The sequence below is a fragment of the Nematolebias whitei genome, chromosome 9 (genome assembly GCF_014905685.2).
Source record: "Nematolebias whitei isolate Nwh7 chromosome 9, NemWhi1, whole genome shotgun sequence".
Lineage (NCBI taxonomy): Eukaryota > Metazoa > Chordata > Actinopteri > Cyprinodontiformes > Rivulidae > Nematolebias > Nematolebias whitei.
Window position 1 is genome coordinate 47,432,683 of NC_056506.1, and position 21,497 is coordinate 47,454,179.

General features: G+C 40.6%; 1 protein-coding gene across 1 annotated transcript in view; it reads left to right on the forward strand.

The window, feature by feature from the left end:
* The window catches only part of LOC119414304 (disco-interacting protein 2 homolog C), a 211,323-nt gene that overhangs the window by 89,250 nt on the left and 100,576 nt on the right, over positions 1-21,497 (forward strand). The window contains exon 2 of the mRNA XM_037681399.1: positions 16,691-16,762. Coding sequence (XP_037537327.1) covers positions 16,691-16,762 — 72 coding nt within the window. The remainder of the gene's footprint in view (positions 1-16,690; positions 16,763-21,497) is intronic.

The following is a 21,497-nucleotide window of genomic DNA, read 5'->3' on the forward strand; positions in this document are numbered from 1 at the left end:
AGTATAAGTTGGAAAAATGGGCCTCACAAAGTAGCATAAACAAGGACTCACACACACACACACACATTGTTTCTATTAAGCTTTTACTGCTTTTGTAAGCAAATCAGTTTAACATATTTTAGAAACTTATTTCAAAGAAAGGAAGATATAAGATTTCTTGTTTCACCAAATATGGATATTAATATACAAAACGAATAGCCTAAAAAATCAACTCTAAAGAAAGACTATTATACAGATGAACAAAAATATTTTTATAGCAAAATTATGTGCAAAAATATAGAACAAGGTTATTTTAAATGAACGCGCTGCTCGCTTCGACTTCTGTAGATGCTGCTACTTCACCGCAGAGGACAGCAGGTGTGGAGACACGTGCGGCCGGTGATCAGCTGATCCATCCTTCCATCCATCCATTATCTTTATCCATCCATCCATCCATCCATCCATTCATCCATCATCCATTATCTTTATCCATCCATCCATCCATCCATCCATCCATCCATCCATCCATCCATCCATCCATCCCTCCCTCCCTCCCTCCCTCTTCCTTTTCGGGTAGCGGGGGTTGCTGGTGCCCATGTCCAGCCATCACTGTGCTAAAGGTGGGGTACACCCTGGACAGGTTGCAAGTCCATTTCAACCGGTGGGTCAGCGGACGCGTGCAGCCGGTGACGGGCTGACCATCTGAGCTTAACACTTTTTTTTTTAACCTCTTTAAACCGGCCGGTCGGACCTGCCTCCTCCTCAACAAGTAGATTAACACAATTTTATATTGTGCATTTAGTTTTCTTTGTGCTGCATGATTCGTAAAACAGCATCAAAACCCGAGACCGGCCCGGCCCGCACATTAAACGCATTATAACGGCTCGGACCGGCCTGGATTAGTGCCGGTTCAGGCCGGGGTTCGGGTTAGAAACAACAGCTCTAAAGGAAGGTGAAGCTAATTAAACCCAACTTCTTTTTTTATTTTATTTTACTTTTGGTAGAACATTTTGCTGACTTGCAGTGCAGTATCATCCTCTAAATAATCCAGACACAAAGCTCGCCTAGTTGTGTGTGTGTGTGTGTGTGTGTGTGTGCGGTCAGTCCTGTGGGTTTCCTCTTAAGTAGTTTTTATCACACACACATGCACGATGTTGAAAGCCAATAGTCTTACTGAGCATTAAAGCTCCATTTTCATTTCCTCTAGAGCAGCTTTTGTTTGAAGGCTTGTGAAATTCTCCGGCTCCTCTGACGACGCAGCACTTTGGACGTTATCGACTGGCAGAGGTCTGATCCCATCCTCATCTTCGCTGCGATGAGGCGCTCCCTCTTTTCACATGCCGGCTCATATTAGGTCAAATCTTAAACCCTTCTTTCACCTACAAAGCCTTCAATAGAACCAACTGGACGTACAGCGAGTCCAGTTTTGAACCAGCATCTCAGCTGCAGGCGCGTTAACCTCTGCCTTCCCCGTTAAAATGAACTGTTAGCCGATCAATAAAACATAATCACAAACGGGGAATTATGGCAAAATAACAAATAAAGCAGCTTTGACTGAACTTAAAAGGCAAATAAAGTTGAAGTGAAACAGATCTGAAGTACGTGGATCGATGAGCTGATGGAAAATATCACGATTTTAGTTGATTAAAAGCTCAAAATGTTTCGCTTGAAGGAATCCATCTCACCCGCCCGCCGCCTTTCATGCGAGTGTTAAAAACTTAAATGAAAGTTCTCTTAAAATTAATATACTTAATCAAGCAGTGAAGACCAAAATCTTAGTCTGTGATTATTTTGGGTTTGTGTAACGAGTGGCTCTAGGCTGAACGTTATAAAATAAATCACATTTTTAGGCATTGTTTAACGTAACATAACTAAACATTTAAGATCCTTAAATTAGACGTTAATTCTGCAGATTTTACTTGTCTCATCAAGAACAGGCTGGAGTTCTGCAGGAGAAGAGCTACGGCTCCGGTACCTTCGCAGTGAGGAGTCCTGTCAGAGCAGAGGAGAAGGAAGGTCAGGGGTTAAGCTGTAAAGCAGACAGTTTGTTTTTGTGATTTATGTGTTTGTCAGAAGTCTAACTGCCACCGTCGCAGCCCTCAAGGTAAATATAATCTGACTGACAGCCTGAAGAACGGGTGCGAGCTCCGTGTTTGCGTGTGGGTGTCGCTGCGACCTCAGCAGGATTCAGCATCCTGGCATCTTTTTGGGGTTCTCAGTTATTTTTTTTACAGGCTGTGGGAGTTTGTCTCCAGTCATGTTCCATCCCTCCTCTTCTCTGACTCTAGAGAAAAGTGTACCTGTCAAATTGTAGGTTTTAATTAGACTCCTCCTTGTCCATTTGACTACAGTTTGTTAAAAATAATAAGCGGTGGTAAACATTAGTGGGGTTAATCGTTAACCCCACCCCATTTTAAACACTCTGCACTCGCTGTACACGTTTCTTTTCTTTGATAAACATTTTTTACAGAGTTCGTAGGGCAAAGTAAAAATAAAAGCGTAGAAGAAGAAATTACTTCTTCTCCACTTGCCTGTAATACACGCCAGTGTCTCTAGTGCGCCTCTACTGGGGAAATGCTGGAACTACAGGTAAAACAACACCAGTATTTTTCCCTATTAAGTGGCGATTTTAACCTCTTTTTGGGGGTGCATAAGCACCCCTAAATTTTACCTCAGCATCCCTGAAAAATAAAGTATATATAAAAAAATATATATTTTTTTAATTGTCAAAATTTTGGACAACTTCGGCGAGCCAATTAAAAAGCCCAACAGTCCGTATATGGCCCGCAGGCCGGGGTTTGCCCATGCCTGGTGTAGATGAACATATGCTGAGATATATTCATAAATTAAACAGATTCTTTCATTTTTCTGGACTGTATAATGTCGTGCATTGAATTATAAAAAATGTATCATGAGACGTTAATTTTCTTTGACCCATCAAAATGAACGTGGTCATTTATTTACAGAATCAAAATTTAACATCACACATTTACATTAATTTGGCAAATGAAAAATAACAACAGCTTATTAATCAGCTTTACAAACAGGAAAACCATCCGGCCATGATTTCCCTTTACTTCACAACAGACATTTCTAAAAATATCTGGAATGATTTCTAGCAAAAGAAGAGTTTAAAGATGGAAATTGAAGTTTAGGGGGAGAGGAAAAGATGGATGAGGGAAATGTGTGTCGGCATCAGAATGGCACTCTCCGGTGAGTTCCCAGCTTCTTCCCCGGTACACTTAGGTGGTATAAATCAACTCTTTTACCTGGAGGAGGTGATTCCACTGGTACGGAGTTCCATTTAACGCACCCTTTCAGCGTCTCCGTAGGAACAGCTGTGAATCGTCCGAAGTAGTGACGGTATTCCGTCCGACACAGGTTCACCTCTCGGTGGACTCACATGAGTGGAGTCCGTCAGAAGTTCCACTCAGATGTGGAAGATTGCATAATTCCCACAAGACTCGAAGAGCTCTGGATCATGCCTGGACTTCTGGTCTCCCAGCACTGGAGCGGCAAACGACTGAAGCCGAAGCCTGAAGCGACTGGTTTGAACTAGGAAGTACCGACATTTAAAGAGTTCTATTTCCGGTTCATTTGGGAGGTTCCTGATTGGTCAATATCGACCAGACAGGGGTGTGTTTTTGTGACGTAAGAGGTCACTAGGAGTCAGAAAAACAGAAAGTGTTTTGGAACAGATTGAAAATGTTTTTAGAGACAGAGAGAGGAATATTTAGGCGAGTTGGGGGAAAACAGGTGCCAGCCTCTATATTTACGTCTGAGAGGATTTAAAAACATGACAGTTCGTTCCAACAACTTGTTTTGCGTTTGACTCCAACCTTGGACCAACTTACACTTGCTCATTCAAAGACAGAAAATCAGAAAATGCATAATTACTCTGTAACAGACCTTAACATGATTTCTACTTTGCATGAGGATTAAAAATCACTAATACTGTTTCACAGTTGATTAAAAATGATTAGTTCACTTCAACATTTAAAAATGGTTTGAACTAAACACACTTTGATTATCAAACATTTGTAAAATAGTAATGATAATAGAAAAGAGAGTGTTCTTTCAATTGATCAGTGCAGGACACTTAAAAAGTCTTCTGGATGGACTTGATTTGTGTTTCTGGACTCAAATCAATGAAATACAGTTCTTGTTCCAGGAAGGCCCCTCAAGGCCAGATTTGACCTGAGGCCTAGTTCACTACACTGGGTTAACATGACTTATTGTCAGAGTCCGAGAGATTTATTTGTACACAGGGTCCCAGTTGCATCCACCAAAAAAATGTAAAAGAAAAACAGTAATAAGATCTAAGATATGAACTAAGAAAAACATCAACTAAAAATACACTATGCACTAATAATATAAAAACATTACGTCAAAACAGCAGCACGAACATGAGTCTGAGTGAGCAGATGAGCACACATGAACACAGCAACATGAAACAGATCAGCAGCAACATGAAACAGATCAGCAGCAACATGAAACAGATCAGCAGCAACATGAAGCAGATCAGCAGCAACATAAAACAGATCAGCAGCAACATAATATGGTTTTTCACAGTGATTATTCTGGTTAGAGATTCATGAGTCTAACAACTTCAGGGTAGAAGCTGTTCCTCAGTCTAGTGGTTCTACACTTAATGCTCCTCAACCTCCTTCCTGAGGGAAGCGGGGCAAAAAGTGTGTGTGCTGGGTGAGTGTGGTCCTTCATGATGCACAAAACAATAAATTTTAGAAAATAAAGCAATAATTATAACTATGAGATACTGTGTTTTTAAAATAAATCATTTTATCCACATTTGTACTTTCAATCAGCAGGTACAATGACGGATAATGCATCACATTTTTAGTCATAAATCATTTGAATCTTTGTTTCTAAACTGACTGTTGACAAACAGCGCACTATCGCCACCTTCTGGACTGGAGTGTGAAAGTGTTGTTGCACCCAGGGGACCAGCTGACCCCAAATTAATTTTGGATATACAGAAATGTTTTAGTTCAGTCCAAAAATAAAAAATAAAAAAACTGTGAAAAAGTTCAGGAAAAACAGACCAGCACACGTTTGTTTGGGATTTTCAGGCATTAAAAAGAAGAAAACTACAGCGAACTCGAGACGTAATGCTTTAAAATTGGAATAAAAAAAAAACTAAATTGACTCTAAAATATATTCCTGTATGACAGGATAAGAAGCAAACGTTGACCCATGGATCTTGGCAGAAGCTGCTTCACTTCAGATAAATAAATTATTTAAAAAAAAAACTAATCATTTGTGACAAAAAGGGGGAAGTGTAGAAATTTATTTCCAAATGTAAAACACTGATTTCCCTGATGTAATGTTTCATACGAAGAAAACTTTATTTTCATTGGCTCGAACCGGACGTCGTTTCAATCCTCATCAAAGAGCTGCAGGTTTTTAATCCAAGCTGTTGTAATCTGGGTTACACACACTTGGCCTGTATCTGGTGGTCAAACTGACCCCGTGATCCAGACCTTCAGCTGCGAGTCCAGTCTGCTCGCGTCATGAGGGGACTCTCCTGGGACACGCGGGTCAGTTGGGTTGAAGCTCGGTCAGGGATGATGAAGAGCTGCAGAAAACATCTTTCTCTGTTTTTGATTTAAATCCATCTTCAACAGTTTTGCTGCCGTATGATTTCATGGCTGAGCTTCATCTTTCCAGATAACCGGAGAATTAGACGCAACGATGCCCAGTTTTATATTTTTATGCCTAAATTCCCCAAACTTCCACCACTTTGATGCATATGTTGCGGTTACTCGTAAACAAAAGCATTTTTTTTTTTTTTTTTTAGGATTTGTCACCGTCTGCGCCCGTTGGTCGTGCCCAGCTGTCCCACAGATGTCTTGGATTTTTCTGTTGAACACGTTTTCACTGGTTGCTTCCTCTCCGACGGTCCAGACCTCCGCATGTTTGATCGGCTCCAAACACGGGGCGGTACATGATGTTGGGCTGAATTTACAAAAGCAGTGGAAATGTTTCGGTTCGGTGCTGCTTTGCATCGTTTCACTAATGAGCAGCTGAGATATTAATTTATCCACACTGCCTCCCTTTTGTTGGGAGTTATTGTCGTAGTAACTGAGAGAGATGGGAGTCAGACGTCCCAGTGGTTAAAGGCTGCAGATTCAGAGGTGTGTGTGTGTGTGTGTCCTCTCACCTCCCTGTGAAGTCGCCCTGCTAACAAACCTCTGTTTGTTTTGCTGATGTCGCCGGGCAGCGTGTTTAGGCAGGCTGGACCGTACCAAGCGAGAGGAGGATGAGGTGGAGCCTGCACGAACACACTTCTCACTCACTTTCCTTTCATTTTGTTAACCATTTACCTTGTGTGGAAGGTAAACAGTGAAGCCAACTTGCTTCTTCAGTGTTTTTATTTAGTAACCAACAAAGAGAGCAGCTAAATGTCGGCGGACGCCTTCAGAGGAGCTGCTCTGCGTTCAAACGAATAAGCCTGACGGTCTTTGAGCGTTTGCAATAATTAAGAAAGTGTGTGTGCGCGTGTGTGTGTGCGTGCTGCTGATGGAGAACAAGCCCTCTGTGTTTTTACACACTGGACCACAGACGAAGTTCATCCTTTTTACTCCTGATGCCTTTTAGCGTTGCGCTCGGTGAGTAACGGTTCATTTGACGTCGTCATCGGGAGCAAATTCATTTCTGACTGAATTCAACTTCACCAAACTTGATGTGTGTCGTGAATGATCCGTCTCTGTGGGGCTTCCAGCAGCGCGTTTTGTTTCTGCAGCTTTTCTTGTTTCTAACTGTAGCTGATTGTGCGTGCGTGCGTGCGTGCGTGCGTGCGTGCGTGCCATGCTGACTGTCTTTATATGACATGACAAGCATGGCAGCTGTTTCAGGGTAAACAAAGAAAGGGAAAGCCGTTTGCTGATGCAACTACAAAGACCTCCTTACAGTGAAATATTTATTTAAACAGCAACGTCTGTCTGATTCAAACAGTCAAAACTTCTGAAAGAAATTAAATAATTTGTGTTCTTGGGTGATTTTAGTTGTTTGTTGGGACTCGGTTCCTTGTAGTTGATGCAGATCAGTGATAAAACCGTGGATTAATGTAGGAGTTGAGTCTGGAGTTTATTTTTCTTTTTGCTCATGAATGAAAATGAGTTTGTCTGTTGGGTTCCATTGTGTTTTAAATTACCAATGAAATGTTGATGGGAATACCATAATTTGACGGTTTGTTTTATTTCACCAATAAAATCTTATCAGAATGTCGGCAACATTTTTCTTCATCCAACTAAAATCAAATGACCAAAACTCTTTCTGTAATTTACCGAACATTTCTCAGCTTCGCCCGGTGTGATGAGTTAGTATTTCTTTTTATTTTGTTGTTGCGTCAATCACTCTTTTAGAGCAAAAGACTGAACTAAACTGATCAAAACTACCGTATTTCCCACTGTACACGTGGCATCAGTCCAAATATGTCTTAATGAAGTGGAAAAAAAACCATAAATTTGTCTCTTCGCTTTATAAGTCGCATCTATTTTGCGTCACCGCTGACGACCTGGAAACGTTTGTGCCAGAAGTTGATTGTTTGCCAAACGGCGGCCGCGGGAGCGCGCATGTGAGGACTTTAACATGAATTTAACAAGATTAACGCTTAAAAACATTTGTTTGCTCGACATTATAGTAAAGGTTTGTCTCAGATTAACTTTTTCCAAAATAAATTCACTTTAATGGTCAGATCAGCTGCATTTCTCTTGGGCGGCGCATCGAAATGAAGCTGATTTGACGTTTGCTCCAGGAGTTCTGGAGCGAGATGAAGGTGGCTTGTATGGCAAGCAAAGTGTCTCATTAATAACCACTTTTACCTATTAATCAGACACTTGGCTTGCCGTATTAGTCGATGGTCCTCTAATGGCTGAAAATGGTGGTGTTCAATACCAAAAAAGTCCACGCTCAATAATCCAGGTATACAATCCAACAATTTTCAGCAGTGTTCAATGTTTTCCATGTCAGAATGAATGAAATTGTCCGATCTCTGCCTAAAATTGAGTTATAAATATGGGAGAAAACATAAATATGTCGCTTCACTGTATAAGTCTTAGAAAAGATGCGACTTATACAGCGAAAAATATGACAGTTTAATTCCAAACCAGTCATTAAAATTAGCTTGTTGAATATTTATTATTTCACAAATTTAGCAACTTGTTTTTTAATTTTTTTTTATAAACTTGCGTAGAAGAACAGCAGCTCTTATGATGATGCTGCAGATGTTTTCACTTTGTTTTTACTTTAAAATATGAACTTTTTTTGTCCTTGTTTTCTGTCTCAACATTAAATATCACCTTTGTTGTCCCGAACCAACACCACGGACCGTTTCCAGGAATGTTCCATAAATATTTTAATGAAATATTTTAAACTGAATGCAGGAGTTTTCCACCTCAGCCTGCAGGTGTTGCCATTCTGCTTCGTTTGCAGATGTGCCGTCTGTCTTTTTCTGAACTTTTGACTCGTGTTGCACCCGTAAATAAAAACCTCAGCTGATTTTTTTTCCAGGTGTTTGACAGGTAAAGTCTTGTTTTACTAACTGGCGAAGGGGAAAACTTGAGTGGTGACATTTTTCAGTTGTCTGCTGTGTGCCGATTGTTTTGAGGGTTAGCTTCAGTTAATTTTATTGATTTGAGTTGTTTGAATATTAAACCACTTCTGTCGTCAATAGGCATTAAGCGTTTGAACGCATCGCCCATCATTAGACGTGAGCGGCGCTTATTTTTAACCAGGTCTTAACTGCACAACACAAACACAGACGGAGGTAGCAATGACCAAATGCAGACCTCAGGCTGCAACATCCAGCTGTTTGTAAACCAGCTGTTCATGTCACGACCTTCTAAAACTCACCGGTGCTTATTTTAAAATCTAATCGTCTCCGTGTGTTCTGGTTTTTCTGAACGGACAACTTCCCGCATCTACATGGGTTTGCAACCTCGCAGCCAAAGTTTGAAACAAAGATCTTGTGTCGGTGCTCTGAGCATCTGCTGAGGATGACTCTCGGCTACTACCACCACGGATTTGAGCTCGGTGCGTGCAACTTTGACAGATTTGTGAGCACTTTTGTGTTTGCAGAGTGCGTCCATCTTGGACGGGGCTGGCTCCAAACGTTTGTACGTTTCTCGATGTAAGTGCACGATCACTTTGCGACGGTGTGAGATGTTTTGTTTGGAGACGTCAGGATTAGTAGCAGCAGCAGAAACGCACAGCAGAAGAACTTGTTGGAGTTTTTGGACGTATAGTGGCGGTAAAGTGATTTCTCCAGGAAAACTGCATTGATGTGCTTCAATGTTCGAGCCTGATGAGGTGAATTTCTTCTCTGCTCTCTAATGAACCGGCGGCACTAATGAAGCCATGTGTTGCTGACGGATTCATTTCCTCGCTTGTTTCATGCGGTCAAACATAAACTGTGACGGGGGACTTTCCATCCAGACTTTCTTACAGTCATGTAATGGTTTTATTGCTGCTAAAGCCAACACGGCTGGTTATAAATTTCCAGATGCACATAGGATGGCTATAAATCATTGTGAACTCGGGCTTGCAATCCAACATTTAGTCACCTTATGAACGTTTGAATGTGTCACGGGGAAAAATGCTTAGTCTTAAACATTAGAGCAGCCAGAGGAGTAAAAATGAGGCTGAAGAGTTAGTTCTTCTGGTTACTGGTTTATTGTTGAGCCTCCAGAGTTTAAATGGAAAGGTAATAAAAAAAAATAGGCCAAACATATCGTGCAGTGTTTGCTGTGCAGCAGAAATTTTAACTGTCGTTTTAAGAATCAGGAAGAAAATGTCATTTTCATTGTGATGAAAACGATTGAAGAGTTGGTTCAGCTGATGCAAACATTGAAAACCTTTCTCACATGAATTATGACGACAAACAGACTTTATATGAGCTGCGTCCAGCGGGTGTTTGTACCTGCGTGGAGGTGAGTTTTCTGCTGACTCAGCTCGTTTGTACTGTAAACCTCCAGCCGCTCACAGGAGACTGGGCGTGTTTCCCCTGCTCTCATTTCTGGGAGTTCCCTCCAGTCTCGTGTGTGTTCAGTTAGGTTTTTATTTTTTAATGTTTCTCGTTTGTGTTGAGCAGAAACCAAAAGGTCTGTGTTGCTAAAAACAAAACAAAAATCTTCTCTGTTGTGACCTGCAGCTGCCGTTACTGGGAACAATATTCCCACCAAAGGCTTCCTATTTTATCAGAATAATCGACCTCGGATTAATTGGGAGGCGTAGTCCACTCTGGTGATGTACTTCAAAAAGTCTGGAAAAAGTTGGGACATCGTGTAAAATGCATAAAAAACTGAATGCAATGATCTGCAAATCTCATTAACCCATAATTTATCTATAAAAGATCAATATAATAATTGCTAAAGTTAAGAAATTGTACTATTTGATGAGAGCAGCACAACTCGGACAACGGGACGGCAGCAACAAAAAGTTACAATTAGTTTGAATAAGAAACAGCTGGAGGAGCCGTTTGCTTTTATTCAGGCATCAACGGGTCGGTAAGAGGACTGGGTGTTTTCGAGGAGCTGGAGGATTATGAAACGGTGGACTGTGAGGACTGCAGCTGGACTTCACAGGTTCTGACTGTCCAGCCCGTAATCATAAAGCTCAAGGAGTTCTGTGCTCGATTCGTCTTCCTGAGCAGTTTCCCCCTGACGGACCTGTTCGCTTGTTTTTTTTATCCTCTTTCTGTTTGGAATGTGTAAATAATAAATTCAGCTCCATTTCCTTTTTAGGACACACCATCCTTTTTCTTCTCCTTGTTTTTTTAATTTTAAATCTCAGATTTATTTATTTTTATTATTTCCCCATCTGCTTCATCCTGATGGCTTTTCCTCCTCTTTCTCTCGTTTGGATCCCTCCTTTGTCTTTGTCATGGTTGTTTGCTGATCGCTCTCAGGTCTGCGTTGCCTCTCACACTGTATATGGTCACAAAGGCTCAGCTGCTGCTTCGACACAAACACGCTCCCCTCACACATTCCTGCACCACAGCCAGAAGAGGGTAGGAAAAACAGTCGTACGCTGAGGGTGTGATTGAATACAGAGGACGTTCGGATGTTGAACCTGGAAGTGAGCGGGGTGCATCTCCTAATGTAGAGTCCACCCAGAATATATATATATAATATATAATATGTGTAAATGGCACCTTTTGTGAGAATGTAGTGACTCCTGAGCTGACTTTGATGAAAATTACTGAAGAAAATACATTTGAGCAGATAAACGTAAAAACACTAGCTAAAAGAAGCAAACAAACAAAAAAAAAGCAAAATGCTAGCTAAAAGTTGCAACATGTTCACTAAAAGTAGTTAAACACCAGCTAATAACCAAAAGTAACAAGAGGCAAGCATAAAGTTAAAAGTAGCAAAATGCTGCTAAACGTAGCAGAGACGACTTAAACGCAACACTAGAAAAACAGCTAAAAGAAACAAAAGATAAGATAAAAGAAGCAAAACACTATTGTTAATAGCACCGAAAGAATAGCTTAGAAGTTTAAAGTAAAGAAACTTGATAAAGAAGCAAAAAATAAACAAATAAAATAAAAATGCAAAAAAAGTTGCAACATGTTAACGAAAAGTAGCGTAGTCAAAATAAGCAGAACACTATAGTCAAACAGCTAAAAGTAACAAAAGGTAAGATAAAAGAAGCAAAACACTATCATTAATAGCACCAAAAGAGTAGCTTAGAAGCTTAAAGTAAAGAAAGACTTGCTAAAAGTAGCAAAACAGTAGCCAAAAGTAGCTGAATGGTAGCTAAAAGTAGCCAAAACAAACAAACAAAAAAACAAATAAAAAAGCAAAAGGCTAGCTAAAAGTCGAATGTAGAAAAGGGTTGGAGCTAAAAGTTGCAACATTTTCACTAAAAGTAGTAAAACTCTAGCTAATTGCCAACAGTAACAAAAGGCAAGCATTAAGCTAAAAGTAGCAAAAAGCTACTAAAAGTAGAAGAGCCAAAATAAACAGAACACTAGCCAAACAGCTAAAAGTTACAAAAGGTAAGATAAAAGAAGCAAAACTATTGTTAATAGCACCAAAAGAGTAGCTTAGAAGCTTAAAGTAAAGAAAGACTTGCTAAAAGTAGCAAAACAGTAGCCAAAAGTAGCTGAATGGTAGCTAAAAGTAGCCAAAACAAACAAACAAACAAAAAATAAAAATACAAAAGCAAAAGGCTAGCTAAAAGTCAAATGTAGAAAAGAGTTAACTAAAAGTTGCATCGTGTTCACTAAAAGTAGTAGCACTCTAGCTAATCGCCAAAAGTAACAAAAGGCTAGCATTAAGCTAAAAATAAACAGTAGCTAAAAGTATAAAAAAATAAACAAATTAATAAAGCAAAAGGCTAGCTAAAAGTCGAATGTAGAAAAGGGTTGGAGCTAAAAGTTGCAACATGTTCACTAAAAGTAGTAAAACTTTAGCTAATTGCCAACAATAACAAAAGGCAAGCATTAAGCTAAAAGTAGCAAAAAGCTACTAAAAGTAGAAGAGCCAAAATAAACAGAACACTAGCCAAACAGCTAAAAGTTTCAAAAGGTAAGATAAAAGAAGCAAAACTATTGTTAATAGCACCAAAAGAGTAGCTTAGAAGCTTAAAGTAAAGAAAGACTTGCTAAAAGTAGCAAAACTGTATCTGAGTTGTAGCTGAAAGTAGCATCTAACAGCTAAATGTGGCTTAAGAAAACAAAGATAGAAGTATTTAAGAGTGGTTTTCAAAGAGAACAATGTTTTTGAATGAACTGGAGGGATCCTGATGTATTTGTATAGGAAAAATATTTGTAAAAATATATAAAGTAAATGTTAGAAAAAACAAAAGCATATGTCGCCTGAATGAGCTGAAGGTTTTGATTAGCTGAAACAGCAGAAAGTATGCAGATGCAGATTGCAAAGGACTTGCTGGGAAATAAAAATACGCTGACTCAACATTGCCACAATAATCCTTAGTAAAGTCTCTATAATCAATTTTTATAATAAGTTGCTTGACCTTAAAGAGACGTAAAGGTCAAACATCTGGAGGCTTTTGGTGCGTTTGTTCGAACCCTGACGTCAGCTGAGACGGTGCAGCTCTGATGATGTGCAGCTGTAATTTATGGACTTCTACAGCCGGCACCGGGCGCTGCAGCCATATTTCAAACCAGTGCGAGTCTGAACCCCCTGCAGCTGGAAGGGTTCCTTACATGGTGCCGAGAGCTTTCTGCACGGTGCGTTTTTTAAAACACTGAAGTTTCTTGTTCTGTGATTAAACTAACACATCTGTAAACGGTTGTAAAGAACTCTGCTGCTGGTTCGTTCCTAAATATCAGCTGCTGGAGTTCACTTGCTATTTTTTATTTATTTTTTATCCATTCTAGGTCCAATTTAAATACTTCTGTAGTTTCCTGTTTAAAGAAAACAGAATGTCACGCATGAGCGTACAGAAAAATAGTTGTTTTGTTTTAGTGGTGGGGATGTTGGAAAATAAAAGTGATGAAGTTGCTGCAGGGTGCGCTGCGGTGCATCAGGTGGGTGCTTCTAAATTAATGTTTAAATATTAATAGCAGCAGCTTTGTCTAAATTACTGGTACGTTTATAAAATAGGTGCTCTCAGGTTTGCCTTCACACTTGATTTTTGTTAATAAAACATTCCAGATTTACTGTAAACTAATATTTATATTAAATGTATAAAAGTCTTAAAGGCCAGATTGAAAACAAATGCACATTTTTTTCCTCATATTGATCAGTAACAAGTTATTAAATTAGGCTAAAATGTTTGGGCAGCTTCCACTTCCACATGTTTCCACATGTTTGGATCGATGGATGGAAAAGTCTAAAATTTGATGCATCAGTATATATATATTTTTTTACTTTTGATTAGTTAAGTATGCAGATTTAAGTGCTTTGTTTACATTTAGTGCCTACCTGCTGTTCAGAATTTGATATCAACTTATCTGGAAAACTCCTTGACTAAACTCTTTATTTAAAGTTTAAACTGTTTCCATCTGATCTGGGAGCAGTTTGTTTTTCCTTGCAGCAGCTCTGTACCAGCTCTTGCAGCAGCTCTTGCAGCAGCCCTTGCAGCAGCCCTTACAGCAGCTCTTGCAGCAGCTCTGTACCAGCTCTTGCAGCAGCCCTTGCAGCAGCTCTTGCAGCAGCTCTGTACCAGCTCTTGCAGCAGCTCTTGCAGCAGCTCTGTACCAGCTCTTGCAGCAGCCCTTACAGCAGCTCTTGCAGCAGCCCTTGCAGCAGCTCTTGCAGCAGCTCTGTACCAGCTCTTGCAGCAGCCCTTGCAGCAGCTCTTGCAGCAGCTCTTGCAGCAGCTCTTGCAGCAGCCCTTGCAGCAGCTCTGTACCAGCTCTTGCAGCAGCTCTGTACCAGCTCTTGCAGCAGCTCTGTACCAGCTCTTGCAGCAGCTCTTGCAGCAGCCCTTACAGCAGCTCTTGCAGCAGCTCTTGCAGCAGCTCTGTACCAGCTCTTGCAGCAGCTCTTGCAGCAGCCCTTGCAGCAGCTCTTGCAGCAGCCCTTGCAGCAGCTCTTGCAGCAGCTCTGTACCAGCTGCTTGCTTTTCGACAGACTGAACTCAGATCTGCTGCAGTTTCTGACTGAACGGACACGTCCCATTTCACCTGAACGCCTCGTTCCTCTTTCAGAGAGCTGGTGTCACCTGAACATGGCAGCATCAACCGGAGGTCTGACCTCCGTCCATCATTCCTGCGTCTCGTTCCACCTCAGTGGGACATTTCTCCTCTCAACGTGGAGCAGGTTCCAGTTTCTGCCTCAGCTCTGCGGGACGTTCGATTCCCCGTCAGAGATGCTAATTGCTGCCATGTGCCTTTCCTTCGTGCTGCCGTCGTCACAGATGACGTCTGCGCTCACAGCCGGTCTCCTGATCTGAGCCAGTTAGTCACATGTTTGTGGGTTTAGGAAGGATTTGTCAGGTCAGCCGCAGAAACGGCTTTTTCTGTTTGACAGATCCACTGCCGGTTTAGTGTCACTTGGGTCTGCTTCATTTATTTCCCGCAGCTTAAATCAGACGGCTCCCCTCGCTGCTCGCTTCATTTATTTATGTTACCAAGTTACCCCCCCCCCCCCCCCGGACGGGATTTATGTCCCTGAAAGATGTACATCTTGTCATTTGTCAGCTTCATTTCTTACAAAAAATAAAAATTAAATCAGACACAGGAAGAAATCTCATTTAGGAACTTGGACTTTTGATGGAGTGGAGCTTCAAAATGTGTAAAAGACTAAAAGTAAAACCATCAAAAGGTACTGACGAGCCGATTGGTTTTAGTTAAAGCTTTGAATTAATAAAAAAAAAAAAAAAAAAAAATCAGGGTCTCCACAATGAGTCGTCGTCCTCCGTCTCACTCTGTCCTCACTCCAACTCCCTCCATGTCCTCTCTAAATGCATCCATGTGTCTCCTCTTTGTCTTTTTCCTGGCAGCTGCATTTCTAACATCCTTCTACCAGTATACCCACTGTCCCTCCTCTGGACATGTCCAAACCACTGTCCCTCCTCTGGACATGTCCAAACCACTGTCCCTCCTCTGGACATGTCCAAACCATCTCAGTCTGGTTTCTCTAACTTTATCTCCCAGTTGTTCAACTTGTGCTGTACCTCTGAAGATCTCCTTCCTAATCTTCTCCATCCTTGTCTCTCCTAAGAAGAACCTCAACATCTTCATTTCTGCCTCTTCCAGTTCTGTCTCCTGTCTTCTTGTCCATGTCTCTGTCTCCAGATCATACGACATCTCACCACTGTCTTGTAAACTTTTCCTTTGACCTTTGCTGACACTCTTTTGTCTTAAATCACTCCTGAAACTTCTCTCCATCCACTCCATCCTGCCTGGACTCTCTCCTCCACCTCTTTACCACACTCCCCATCTTCCTGGACAGTGGACCCCCGGGGGTCTTGGTGCTCAGGCTGAGAGGTTTGAGCTCTGAGCTGTAATGATGCTGCACTTTTCCAGTCTGGATGACACACAGACTTTTTTTGTCCTCCACCTTTAAAACTTTTTCCTGTCACTCTATAAACGGTTTGGGTGGAGTTGAACTCTTCTATTAATTACTCTCAGTGAGTCATCTCTACTTTATTTTCTTTACAGTCACTTCTCAAAAGAAATATTTGGCGTTCTTCTCTGAAAGTCTGTAAGAAAGAGTCAAACTCCTCCTGCCTGGTTTTCCCCGGAGCTTAGAACCCAATTCCAAAAATTATTTCCAGCTCCGGGTTTTGGATTCAGATGCTCTTCGCTCTGTGAGGAAATCTGCTGATGGGACTTTTGTTTGTTGATTTATCACTTGAGGACGGATCAGTCAGCAGGTTCTGATGGGGTTTGTTGCTCTGCGAGAGGTGCAGCTGATAACGTTTTGGGTCTCAGTTGTGTGCACATCCCATCACGCTCACACGTGCAGCAAACTTCACCATGCATCATGTGATGCGTCGGCGTGTTCGCCCTCATTCTTGTTTGTTTTGACGAGTTAACCTGCAGCTTTTCTCTTTAAATATAAATTTATTTCAGAGCAAATCCACATGTTCTTTCTTTTAATGTATTATATTAAATAAAATTGTTAAAATGTTGTTTCTGCACTTCTTTTATTGACCTGGAGTGACTCTTAAAACCAAGTTCTGTATTCTTGGAAAGCCTAAATTTGAATTTATCGGCCTGGACATGAATATTCTGTGTGCCCGTGGATGTAAACACTTTCTTCTTCTCATGCAGGTGACATCACGCAGAAGGGCTATGAGAAGAAGAGATCCAAGCTGATCGGAGCATACTTCCCTCAGACACAAGGTAAATTGGACTTTTCCTTCACCTTCAGTGCTGGAGAATATAAATCAGAACCACGCATCTCAACAGATTAATATAATTTAGATTAAAGTTTTGTCTCTTTAGAGAACTCCTCAAATAAAGCCCGAATATTAAACATTAAACCTATCAACATAATGAGAATATTTGTTGTTTTATGCCAAGTAATAATATAAAGCAGATGGTTTCTCACTGTTTATCCCTTGAAGATGGTGAATTAAAGCAGCCGTTCATTTGTTTTTGATGTGAGGGTTCTATGGAAACATTATGAACAATTCATATGTTACCTGCTGTAGGTGGCTCTTTGGTTTAGAAAACAGTTTGATTCCGACTGATCAACGGTGTAGAGCCAAGACCAGAATGGCTCACTGTCAGTTTTACATTAACAACACGTTCTGTTTTGCTCTTTCATCTGAAAATTCACCACTAAATGGACCGAGTCCATCACGAATAAAGAACAGAAAGATTTTAAACGGTTGACCTTAACCTACTGACATTTATTTTACCTAAAAATGGAATTAAATACATACATTTTCCATGAACGAGCAACAACCAAAGCGAGATTTAGTTAAAAATTAAAGAAAACATCACTAAAGTTCTGCGGGATGTTTTTTTTTAAATAAAATTTATTATTATATGTGTTTGATGCCATTATTGCGAGTCAGACGTTTGCAACCAAATATATATTTTGAATTCGGTTGATCCATTTCTACACTTTTGATCACCTAAAATGTTAACAAAAGAGGCCTTCTTTAAATTTGTCTAACAGACGTAGGAGTAAAAACCAGGCGGATTTATTGTTTCATAAACATATTTATTTTTGAAACCAAATGTTTTCAGTGATATGAATGTACGGTGACATTAGATGTGGTAAGGACTGTTTACATCTAAAACCAAATCCCAAATCCCTGAACTGATGTTTTTAAAAAGTCAAATATATTTATAAAATACATTTAAAACAGCGGCTGTTTCCAAAGTGCTTAACAATAAAATGAAGGCAGTCAATAAAAATAAAAGCATAAAAAAAAACCGTAAAAACGAGAAACAATAAAATGGTAAATCACATCACATTTAAGCAATCGTTTGTAGCTGCTTGTTTTGTAATCTGCTTTTAGAGCCACTTTACTAAGAATAGAAGTTACGTCAGCGAGCTGAGATTGTGTAACTCACCCAGCAGCGAGTTACACAACAGCAGAAGTTTCTTGCAATTAAACACCTGTTGAGTCGGTACGAAACCACAGAAACGCGAGCGTTGAACTCCGCTTCAGTGTAAACAGCCGTCCTGTTTCTGCACCTTCAAGTCCGGACTGTCCCGTTTTGAAAAGCTGCAACAGTTTATCCAACTTCAACATCCGAAGCAGCCGATCAATGCGGATGAAGGCTGGCACTCTTACTGTAAACCAGCTAGAGGTCGGCCAAAATGAACCTGCTGATTCGGATTCTTTGCAGTCTCCCGTCAGCGTCCATCACGGAGGAATGAAATAAAAGTCGGCAGCTGTGACCGAGTCAGGAGTTCTGCACGGCGGCCAAAAGATTCCTGCGCCGTCATTACCGGCACTGGAACAGGAAGCGTGATAAATTGGGGGATTCTTTTGCGTTTATAAATGTTTATAACGTTCTGGCTGCATAAACAGCTTAAAAACAAGTCTGTTTGTCCTCCTGCGGCTTGTTTTGTGCTTCATTCCACTGATGATGTTTGAGGAGTGAAGCCAGCGTGCAGTGGAACGTTACCAGCACGGCTCCGCTGTTTCTCAGCACTCGCTTGAATTTGCTGAGGGGCTCTCTCAACGAGGGGAAACTGAAGAAGTAAATTGGAGTTTTGTGCATTTGATAAATCACCACCAGCTGAGTAGTTTTGTTAATGCACCACAGATGGATTCCTCTGAGTGTTTGTGCACGAAACGATCTAAAAGTCCAGTTTGTACAAGGACTTTTTGACTCCAGAGGATGAGGCACTGGAGATCAGTATGGCACTGTAAAAGGCTATTACTGGAAAACACTTCTCTTTCTGTGTGTGCTCTCTTAGGCTTTGGTTGACATTTAGAAGTGCATTATGGGAAGGAATAAGGAGTATGAGATGGAGAATCTGTTTGGTATTCACATTTAAGCCCAGCTGGGGGTCTTGGGGTTCCTCAATCACGTCATAAAACATTACAAATAATTCTTGGAGACTTTTTCTTAAGCAGTTTTCATGAAAACAATTCCCTAAACCTAATCATAACTTTTAAATTTAATAATGTAGTTTGAGACCGTATTTTTAGCCCCTAATAACATCTGACACTAAGAACACGAGGACCAGAAGTGTTCATACGAAGAGTCGAAATATCCTGAAGCTTCATTCCTTTCAAGTCATGTAATGTACTTTGTCAAACACCAGCAACACACTCGTACAAACACACAATACCCTCCTTATTCTGCTTGTGAATTTTTTTACACACAATACAATACTCTCTCTCTTCCTCCCAGACACACGCACTCGTAAAAATATTCTAGTTTTCTCCACTTTAATGTAATTCTGCACCAAGTTCCTTGATTCTTAGTAACAAAGTTAGACTGTTTCATTTAAAATAAGCATGTAGCTGTAAAAAGGAGCACATTTTCCTCAGTGACGGTGATCTGCACATAATGGAATACAATAGAATAGGATCACCTTTACTGTCATCGTTTAGCTTTTATACACAACCAGACAGACGGGAGTGTCCTTCTATTCTGATGTATCTGCAACGTCTTTCAAAAATAGTGCAACAAATATTGATGGTGGTGGTAGTATCATGGTTTGGACCTGTTTTGTTGCATCTGGGCCAGGGAAATTCGTCTTCATGGATGGAACAATGAATTCTGAATGATCAAATAATTCCAAATGAAAATGTCAGAACATCTGTCCATGAACTGAATCTCAAGAGAAGGTGGGTCATGCAGCAAGGCAACGACCCTCAGCACACAAGTGGTTCTACCAAAGAATGGTTCAAGAAGAATAAAGTTCATGTTTTGGAATGGCCAAGTCAAAGACCTGACCTTAATCCAACCCAGATGTTGTCGAAGGACCTGAAGCAGCAGTTAATGTGAGGAAACCCACCAACATCCCAGAGTTGAAGCTGTTCTGTACAGAGGAATGGGCTAAAATTCCTCCAAGCTGGTGAGCAGGACTGATCAAGAGTTACTGGAAATGTTTATTTGCAGTTATTGCTGCACGGGGGGGTCACACCATATACTGTAATGAAAGCAAAGGTTCACATACTTTTGCCACTCATATGTAATATTGGATCATTTTCCTCTATAAATAAACGACCAAGTATAATATTTTTGATTCATTTGGTTAACTGGGTTCTCTTTATCTACTTTTGGGACTTGTGTGAAAGTCTGATGATGCTTTAGTTCATATTTATACAGAAATATGGAAAATTCTAAAGCGTTCACAAACTTTCAAGCACCACTGGAAGTGGTCAGGTTTATATTGCTTAATAAAGATTTATCACTTGAGCTCTGTTTTTTCTGTTTACATCAGCCAAAAGTAGCTGAAAACTAGTTTTAATAATGCACAAAATAAGGAATTTCCACTTGCAGCATAAAAGTTTGAGCTTTCTGACTGCCACCATCTTTGACCTTATTCTTTTTGTTTTAAATGACAGTTATTCTGCAGGCAAACAAAACAGGTCTTTGAAATCACTGTCTTGTTGAAACTTTAAACACTGTGCATGTTCGAAGTAAGTTTGGTGGTCTTCGTCTTGGTGACCGTGCAGAAAGATGCCACTCAAAACCTTTGTTTTTACTGCTGAAACAGATTTGTACCAATGGAATACTTTAAGCTATCCTAAGACTTTGTAGTTTTGCAAACTGTTTAGTCAAACCTGTTTTCTTACATTTGCCTAACACAACTCGGAACGGAGTGCATCATTCACCTAGTAAAAAAAATGCTTTGCTCTCATACTGTGGTATGTATATGTTGTTCTTGCAATTCTTGTAAAACCACAAAGTGGTAAAATAAAACTTTCCATGTACTGAAAATTCTTCCTGTTCAAGCTCCTCCTCCTCCTGAAACCTTGCAATGCCCTCCCTCCCATATCTGTATATGTTCAGGTGCGTTTGAGCTCCTTCATTCAGTCCTTATCTCTCAGTTATGAAATAACAGCTCTTCACAGAGAGAACGATGGCAGGGATTCACCTCGAACGAGAAGTATTCTGCTGCTCGGTATGCTCAAACCTTCTTACTAATCCAATGGCCATACCTTGTGGCCACTGCTTCTGCATGAGCTGCATCAACGATCACTTGGATCAAGAGGATCATGTGGGGATCTACAGCTGCCCTCGGTGCAGAGAGATTTTTGTAAAGAGACCTGTGCTGGTTAAAAATACCATGATAGCTGTTGTAGTGGATGAGCTGAGGAAGACTGAAGTCCAAACTCCTCTGAAGTTGTTTAAGTCTGAAGTCCAAGCTCCTTTGAAGCCAAAGAAGTCTCCAGGTCCACCTCCTGTGCTACCAAAGAAGCATTTAGTCCAAGCTCCTGCAGAGGTAACAAAGCCTTTTGTCCAAGAGCTCGTATCTGTTGACGATTGCTATGCTCGACCTGAAGATGTAGCCTGTGATGTTTGCTCTGAGAGAAAGTTCAAAGCTGTCAAATCCTGTCTTCAGTGTTTGGTTTCTTATTGTGGGACTCATCTCCAACCTCACAATAACGTGCCCCCCTTGAGGAAGCACAAGTTGGTGGAAGCAACTGCAGAT